This window comes from Thamnophis elegans, chromosome 4 (genome assembly GCF_009769535.1).
Source record: "Thamnophis elegans isolate rThaEle1 chromosome 4, rThaEle1.pri, whole genome shotgun sequence".
NCBI classification, from domain to species: domain Eukaryota; kingdom Metazoa; phylum Chordata; class Lepidosauria; order Squamata; family Colubridae; genus Thamnophis; species Thamnophis elegans.
In genome coordinates this window covers 57,937,949-57,947,307 of record NC_045544.1, presented here as the reverse complement: position 1 = coordinate 57,947,307, position 9,359 = coordinate 57,937,949, and the positions used below count along the sequence as shown (strand labels likewise).

The window sequence follows — 9,359 nt, the reverse complement described above, 5'->3', positions numbered from 1 at the left end:
ACAGAGGAGAGGGGGGGGAGATAAGAAAGGGGGGGAAAGAGAAAGGGAAGGAAAAGAGAGAAGGGAGAGAAAAGGAAGGAAAGAAGAGGAAGCTTTTTTTTTTTTGTTTCAAGGATGAAATGCAGTAGAGTGCAATAAAATATATATATATAAGTAAGAGAGTATGAAATAGTAATAAAAAAAAAGGAAGATACCCCCCCTCCAAAAAGGGGAGAAGGGGTGCTTCAGTTACAAGTGAGAAAAGAAAGAAGCAGAAAAAATGTAAATAGTCAAGAGGTGATCCAAAGGTTAAAAAAAAAAAATCAAAACAGAGAAGAAAAAAAAATGTAAAAGATCAAAAGGTCGATGGTGATGATCAAAAAAGAAAAACTCGGTGTCGATATCTCCACAGCCGGTAATATGAGAATGGTGTTGGGAGATGAAAGGATGCCAACAAGCTAAAACAAATGATTTTTTCCGGACTCTTTTTTCCCCCCCCTAAGATAAGAGTCTCTTCAAGGTCACGCTCAACTTTGCTGTTTTATCTCACAGTTTCCAGCTGCGTAAACACGTAAATCAAGTGCATTACAGGGGGGATTTTAATAACAAAGTTCGAGTCCACAAGATGGCAGTGTTGGCTTGTAGTTTGTAATTTACAGCTTGTTTTAGTCCGTTCCGTTTGTTAATTACTAATTGTTAAAAAAAAAAGACAAACATCAAAAGGGCTAAAAGGCAACGAAGAAAAACAAACCAAAAAAAAAAACCAGATCTTCAAAGCACTTTAAGTTTAAGATTTAGTGCCCCAATAGATTCAAAGTTAAAGGTGTCGACAACAAAGAGAAGGAACGCAAAAAGCCGATTCAAATTACAGGAAAGTCCAGCCCGGCTTCCAGGAATTAAAAAAAAGGAACAGAAAAATAAGCTTCCAAATGGCAAACATTTATCACCGCCGCTTTTCTCACTTATCAGCCTTATTTTAAACTAAGTTTCCAAATTTAGGGTGTTCTCTTTCCAACAAAAAAAAGGATTTAAAACTCACATCAAACGACATGCTCATATTCAGCTCTCTCTCTGGGTCTTTGCAGTTGTAGTCGGCATTGAGCCGATCCGGAAGTCACTGGATTAGGAAGGCTTTCCTTAGGTTCCCAGAGATTTTGCGAACATCTCTGGGACCATGGAGTTCCTCCCACGTCACTGTCTCTTCGGGACAGCTTAGATTCAAAAGAATCCTCCAAAAAAGACTCCGGTATAGATGGTCATTCAGGAAATGCCTGAAAGTCCGTCTTCTCACTGCTAAGCCCCGCCTTCTCTCTAAGGACTTCCTTTTATATTATTGATGACCACTATTATCAGAAAGAATCAGATTATCATCTTTGCTCTTATCAACTCTTTGAAACTCAAATTCATTCCTACTTTGCATACATTGATAACAAGGATAAAAATAATTTAAGACTGTGGGTTCTAAGCATGCAGTTGGCTCAAGAATGACACAGAATACCTCTTAGTATATAAAGCAGAATTAACTATACCATCTTTTTACAGTAGAGAACTGCGGGGCAAGCAGCCACCTGTGGCATGGAATTCAGAAATGAGCAAAGTGCAAATAAAGAGTAATTGAAGCAGGCCTCATTATAGCACACATGCATATGAGAAATAAATATTTGTTATTGAATTTACTATTAAACTCGAACCAGAAATCACCAAAGAGTGAGGGGAGATGAGTGTTATACCACACATCAGTGGTCCCCAACCCCTGGGCTGCAGCCCACCACTGGCCTATAGCCTATTTGGAACTGGGCCGCCAAGAGTTGGGCTGGCACACACGCACAGCTCCACTAGTGCATGGCACGCCAGCGGGCTTGTATGTGCGCAGCTCCACTCGCACAAGTGGTGGGCTGGTGCACATATGTGTGGCAGGCTGCTACTTGTGCAGCTTTCACGTTCCCGCCGGGCTGCCAAGCCCAAAGGTTGGGGGGGGGGGGGAATACTGCCGTAACTGATTTGCTGAACTTAATTCCTTCTATCATAAAGTTTAGGGGGGAAATGTGCTTTTCTAGGACAAAAATGAGTTCGGAGTTTTGAACCGAGGTCAGAGCTTAACCCTGAGATATAGTACTACTGTTGCCATCTTCTCCAAATGTGACCCAGTGGCTGAAATCCTTTGCAGAGGAGTGTTTCAAATTTTGTGAAGCAGGAGGTGGATTGGCTGGTAACGGCTGAATCACTGGCTGGCCAGCAGCAAAGTCTACTTCCAGATCTAACAAATTGCTGTTCTCCATTGGACAATGTTTGTCTGAAGCTTGCTGTTGTTGCTGAATCCACAAGGCAGGAGTCGCCTGTTGGTCACCAATAAATTCCAAGCCAGTCTGCCCCAAAAGCTTAGCATCATTGTCTTTTGAGCTGGTCACGACTGTTGTAGCAAGAAGAGAGGCTTCACTCAGAGAAGATGAAAGTCCATCAGAATCCTTCATTGTGGAAAAACATGCTGCTGGAACGTTGTTATTGTTGGAATTGAATGTCGGCCCTTTTAGAAACAGGTTATTGCTGTTCTGGAGTACTTGCAGATGAAAATCGGGAGAAGCAGACTTCTTTCTCCTTGGGGGAACTCTTGGAGCCTGAGTCACGTTCAGAGAAGGAATATGAGAACTTTCCTCTAAAAGAGACAAGGGAGTTGGTTGCTTTCCATTGCTGCTGCTGCTCCTCTGGACAATTTTGCCAGGCTGCATTGTCCTTGGCTTAGGAATGGGGACCGTCTGAAGAGAACCAATAACAGTTGTGCTTTCCAGACCCGATTCTGGTGATGCGGAGAAGTGACCCAAGGTTTGTTCAAGCTGCTCTTCTGGAGAATGGGGCTGAGAAGAAAAATGGACAATGAATTGTTTTTCAACCAACCTCTCATTAGAAACAGCAAGCCATCCAGAGTCATCTCTGGACCAGGTGGGTGGCCCATACATTTAATAAATAAAGAAACATTTCTCTCTTGCTCTTGAGGGCATGTGTGTCTATGTGTTTGTGTGTTGTGTACAAATGCCAGTGCAGTTTTCTGTCCCTATCCAGTACACTTGAAGTAATTATTTAATCAGTGTAGTTTGTAATCATAATAGCTCTACGATATAGCAATAACCCTTGCAGGACTTTTACAATTTTTAAGCCAAAGGGTAGAATGGAGAGCAAATATCTTCAAAAGACCTACAATATAGCCCACTATTTAATATCACAAAGCAGAATTCTCAGTAAAAACCTTCCAAATCTTGCTATGCAACAGATTAATTTATCTTTTTTTTTGTCATCCTCTGCCTACCACACATGCTTTTTCATTATAATTTTGCACACAGCATTCGTATATCCTTAGCAGGTGTTTGGTTTCCTTCAAAACCCCTGCATCAAAGCAAAACAGAAAATGCAAAGAGTAATTCAAAGAACTTTTGAAAGTCGGGGACTACCTTCTAAATTAATTCCTCATATTTCCATACAATTGTTTTCATGCTAAATAAACCTAGCTATTTGATTCTTCTGCTCCCTTCCCCCAACCCCCATTAGAAATTCAAATATTTAGATCTCTAACCGGAAATCACCAAATAGCTATAACAATTTTGTTAACATTTTGGGATAACATTTTTAGGACTCTGAGAAGTAGTTGCTAAATATCTTCAAAGGTACACCATTCTTTTCTCCTGAGAATCTCTGCTTTGGGTCTACAGTTGGAGCATAACATGCAGAATGAAGTTAAGAAAGCTGCAGAATTTTAGAAGCAGGTGGATTTTTTTTTTTAATAGAAAGGAAGTCTGGACAAATTGGAAGTGGAGAGTTATTTGTCTCCCATTTCTTCCCCTCTGTCTTCCCCCTCTCAAGCAAATGTTCAGATGGTTAAATGGTGTACAGCACAGCAGTGCAACTCAGAAAAAAACAATAGCTCCAAATCCTCCACAATATATATGCAATTACCTCCAAATCCTGTGGATGCTCATTTTAATGTTTTTGAGATCAAGAGATAATTAGCACTTAGCACTTAGCCTTATATACCGCTTCACAGTGCTTTACAGCCCCCTCTAAGCAGTTTAGAGTCAGCGTATCGCCCCTCAACAATCTGGGCCCTCATTTTACCAATTTCAGAAGGATGGGAGGCTGAGTCAACCTTGAACCAGTGAGATTTGACCTGCCGGCAGCCAGCAGAAGTAGCCTACAAGTGCAATACTGCATTCTAACCACTGTGCTACCACGGCTCTAAGCTAAGGGGGGTTAGAGTTAGTGTCACTTCAAAAAGCATTTTAGCAAAGCCCTGTGTCAGAGAGTTCTTGGTTCAAAGCTACAAGAATCCATCCACAAACTACAATCTCTCTTCTTTTCTCCAAGCCCTGTAGGGGTTTTCTCTTATGTAGAATTTCTGCATGTATTGCTTGTCACTCCACATTTCAAATACCAATGAAGCTGCACAGGAGAGTTCAGATTTTGATTCGATTCCCTGAGCTGGAATAGCGCTACTTGAATTAGATTTCCCTACCCCCCCCCCCCCATCTATGAAGAGTTCAGTTCAACAAAATGTATACCTGCATCAATCACAGGGAAAATTTGTTCTCAGTTCTTTCCTCGCCTCTCAGTTAGGCACTACACATCTCACACTTGTTTTAGGAGAGGAGGACTATAGGGAAAACATGAAAGCTCTATCTTCCCAAATACATCTCAGAGACAAAAAAACAACAACCCTGAAGTTCTTATAATTTACTTCTAAACACTAAATATGCAATCTATATGAGGGGATGCTTTCTGTGCAGAGGGAAGAAGAGCCTTATACTGACACTTACACTTCCTGGCTTGACTCCCATCTTCTGCAAAGGGCTGGGTTTTTTGGTAGTTGGAACTTTAGGTGGGGGGCGCTGTGGTAGGAGGACTGGGGCTGTCTGGAGGCCCTGAAGAGGTGCTGGCTTTGGGCCAGCGGGAATGAATTCAGGTTTAGTCACAGCCTGAGTTCTTGCTGGAATGGAAGCCAAGGATTCCTGGGGTATTACTGAAATACAAAAAGAATGTATTTGGTTTATTTAAAGCATTCAATATATCCAAAGTAGCACTTGTTTTTAACAGTGCAAAAACTACTTGTATAAAACCTGCCAACATCTAGGCCAAAAATGCACACCAAAGAAAAGGATTTTTACTAGCCTTACTAATTGATAAGTCAAGGAAAGACAAAGAACAATTTGTATTTCAAGACCCTTTCCCCCCATTTGTTTTATTAGCATAGAAGGATCATTCTCAGTATCAGTCTCTTCCTTCTCAATTCAGAATGTGAGAAAATGTTTTTGCAAAATTTATCTTGTTGGAAATACGTTGATGTGCCTTATAGGGATATCTTTTATGTGTTCACATCTATATTGTGAAATAAAATCAACATGTAAAAATGACAATCAACATTTACTATGTAGTATTTAAAAGTCATCTGTTAATTGCAATTAAATCTAGAATCCATCCTGAAATACTCGATTCAGAAGAAAATGGGGAGGAGGATTGTACAAATTGAATGTATTAGCAAAGATTTCTAGCAAAAATGAAGATGCAGCCTCCTGGGAGCAAAAATGGGCCGCAGGACAAGAGGCTCATGCCACTCCCCCCGCCTCTGAGCATGCACGGGAGAGACCTGAAAATCAGCTGGCCGGCAGGAGGCGGGTACACATGCACGGTGGAGCCAAGTTGGGCTCTGTGTGCCAAGAGACACAGACACACCGAGGAGCATTAGGGGTGTCTTACCCTCACAGTATTTTTCTCCAGAGAGTAAATCATCTGTGCACCAAGTTTGGTTGAAATTGCTTGAGGTCTACTTTCCAACTTTTTTTAAATAAAGCTTCTGTTCTTGTTCTACGTTAACTTTTGCTTAACTTGCTTTCCTCCCCTGGATTTACAGGTCTATCCTTCTCCTTCTCTATCCCCCCTTTGTACGGCTGGTTGATTCTGGACTGAGGTGGTAGTCTCTTCTTGGCTGTTGTCGCTGCTTGGTAGAGCGCTAAATCTTCAGATGTACTTTCTAAAGCTTCCGTACCTTACCACTGCTAGTGATAACTAATATTCTGGGCTGCTCTGAACTTGCCCACACAGTTGGGCCATTCTGTGTTGTTAGAACTTAGGTGTGTTACTAGCTCTCCACCAGCATCTTTGCTTCCAGCAAGAGCTCAGTTAGGTATTCTGTTAGAGCTGATTCTCCATTACAATTTTGTCCCATTCTTGTCAATGCCAAGGCTTTTTTCTCCAATTTAAAGCATTCCAGAAGGGGGCTATCCAGCTTTGACACATTCAATGAAGAGGAACTTCCTTTGAGGAATTAGTTCCACTGATAAATTGCTCGTTATAAGAATTTCCCTAATGCAATCTGTAAATTGACTACTTTATTCTGTATTCTACATTTTGAATGAGGGGACAGATTGTAATTGTCTTCTGTGTGACATGTTTTCAAATATTTAAAGAGTACTGTCATGTCTATTCAGCTGTCTTCCTCACTTTTCTATCATACCATCTTCTTCCATCTCTTTCCATATGGCCAAGGTTTTAGTCCCCTGGTCATTCTCACTGACTTTCTTTGAACCTGTCCCAATTTTTCTGAATTCTTCTTAAGTGTAGTGCCCTAAGCCAAACACAGTAATTGGCAGGGGGTCCGATCAAAGCCAAATAAAGTGGAACAATTCCCATGATTCTATTGATGTAACCTAGTTAAATTTGCTTTTTTTGTTTTTTGAGCCAGACCACTGTTCTTAGGTACTTTTTAACACGTACCATTTACCAAACTATGTAGCCCCTATCCAATATTGTGGGTTTGATTTTTTTGCTTTCTAAGTAAAGAATATCATCAAAGTTTCTAACAGAAAACCGGCCATACCTCCTTTTGCTTGCATCAGACACCGAATGGCTTCCTCGGCTTCTTCTGGGGTAGTGGTTTTGATCTGTTTCACGTTGTATGGCTTACTAATTCCAGTTCGTGATTTTGGCTTGCAGGAAAATGTAAAAACAAAGGATCATCATCATCATTTTCTTTTGCTGGTCATGCCTTCATGAAACATAATTTTGTGATGGCAAGCATATGGCACCCATGGCACAGGTGGCATGTGGAGCCCTCTCTGCAGGCACATGAGCCATCAGCCAGCTGAGCTCCACAGCATATGTGCGCGCATCCCCCGCCAGCTAGCTGATTTGTGGGTCTCTGACGCGCATGTGGGAGGCACGTATGGATGCGTGGGGGGGGGAGGTCGTGCACACATGCATGGGGGCAGGGGAGGTGTAACATGGCATTTGCAGGAGGTGAGGGGAGCACAGGGGGGTCATGCGTGCATGCACAGGGGGCATTGCATTATGGGTGTTGGCATGCATGTGTGTGCTGTCAAGCACGCACACAATTTTGGCACGCAAGAAGAAAAAGGTTAGCCGTCACTAATATAGAGGAACATCTCTTATATATCCCTTTCCTTTCCTTAGTTGCTGCCACCAGACACATATTTATTAATTAAAATATTCTTTGTCTGCTTTCTACTTAAAACATACTCAGAGCAGCTATTAGATTAATCTTCCCCAGTCCAGTGCTCTCTGAACATGGATTATAATTTCCATCAACCCAGGTAGATGGCCATTAGGAATTATGGCAGTCCCCCTCATCCCAAAAGCACTAGGTTGGAGAAGGGGGCTTATATTTTCCAAAGTTATCCTATTTAGGGTTCTGGTAGTGGTGATTTAGAACTCAAAAGCTTCTTGGTATTTTGATGCTTCTCATAAGAGAACCTTAGCTTAACACTATACTGAGTAAAGTGAGTTTTTTTTCTTTCTTATCAGTACTTGAAATGATGGTACTGAGCTACTCACCGGGTGCTGTGGTGCTCCTGGAAGAAGCTTTGCTGTATCCAAGATGGAGGACAGGGAGCAGCTTCCTGAAGAGATGGAACCATCTGATGGGGATTTTTTAATGGGCACTGCAGCTGTAGGAAAAACACATAAATAATTTCTTAATGGGAGGTGGTATAATATACAGTATATCACAGACATGAGTATACTCCCTCACATTTTATAAATATTTAAGTATTTGTTGCCAACATTTAGACATTAATGGCTGTGTGTTGCGTTATTTTGAGGGGACAGCACATTTACACTGTTATACAAGCTGTATACTCACTACTTTACATTGTAGCCAAGTGTCATTTCTTCAGTTGTCACATGGAAAGATATACTTAAATATTTACAAAATGTGAGGGGGTGTACTTGACAGTTTGGCCAAGTTTTTGATTTTAAAAATTCTAAAAACTTGTGAGAAAACTGGAGACCGTGCTCGGGGGACATGGCTAAACTCCTATCATAATTGGTTAAGGAAATGTTCAATTTGCTTCTATAAGAAGGGCCAACTGAGAGGGAGGGGGGAAAGAATTTGGACTGGGATATCTACCTCTGAGTGATGTCACTAAGGGAAAACCAACTTACATATTTTTTGTTGTTGAGAAGTTCAGCAAATTCCTCTGCTTGTGTTAGCCCTAACTTAACAGAAATTATACAGAAAGGAAAATACACATCTCTAGCTGTTTCTCACTGATATAAAATGGGGTTACCTTCAGCAATCCACCTTGTTAATGTGCATATATGGCTAGTATCCAGGTAGTCCTTGACTTACAACCATTTGTTTAGTGATCATTTGAAGTTACAATGATACTGAAAAAAGTGATATATGGCTGGTTTTCATACTTACGATCATTGTACCATTCCCATGGTCATATGATCAAAATTTGGACAGGGTCACATGATCACCCCTTGTAATGTACCCCAGCAAGCAAAGTCATTGGGAGAAAACCAGATTCGCTTAACAACTGCACAATTCACTTTTAACAACTGAAATGATTCTCTTAACAATTGTGCCAAAAGAGGAGTGAAAGGAGAGTAGAGTTTGCAGGAGATAATTAGTTCGCTTAATTGGTTCGTGACTCCCGAGACTCCTTGCCAAGTTTTGCAGATATTTGCCTGTCAGCTCTCCAAGCCAGAAAAGGTCTGTGACTGTAAATCCTCCCTTGAAAGACTTTGCCGGATATGAATGAGCAGAATTCACAGTAAATTAATAAAAGGGATTTTTGTCGGGACAAGAAGTTTGCTTCATGCTCTCAGGAAGCCTCGGTCAGAACAGCAAATACTGTACACAAGATTATTTCTGCATCTAGTTTCCTCTAAATCTTTTTTGCCAAGAAAAGCTGAATTGTGCCCTATACAAAGAAACATTCTGGAGAACCATTTCACCAAATTGTGCTTAAGTGGCAATGGAAATTGGTCTGGTGATATCTGTATCTGTTTTTATCTGACTTTCAGCTGGCTGTTGCATCCGCTTGAACTACATAACAGGTAGTCCTTGACTCAACCACAACTGAGCCCAAAAT

General features: G+C 41.1%; 1 protein-coding gene across 1 annotated transcript in view; it reads right to left on the bottom strand.

The window, feature by feature from the left end:
- Positions 1-1,214: 1,214 nt before the first annotated feature.
- Positions 1,215-9,359, bottom strand: part of SYNJ2 (synaptojanin 2) — a 54,705-nt gene continuing 46,560 nt past the window's right edge. Inside the window, exons 24-27 of the mRNA XM_032216358.1 lie at positions 7,813-7,925; positions 6,839-6,947; positions 4,782-4,984; positions 1,215-2,831 (exon numbers count right to left, since the gene is read on the bottom strand). Of these exons, the coding sequence (XP_032072249.1) occupies positions 2,076-2,831; positions 4,782-4,984; positions 6,839-6,947; positions 7,813-7,925 (1,181 nt within the window). The 3' untranslated portion in view covers positions 1,215-2,075. The remainder of the gene's footprint in view (positions 2,832-4,781; positions 4,985-6,838; positions 6,948-7,812; positions 7,926-9,359) is intronic.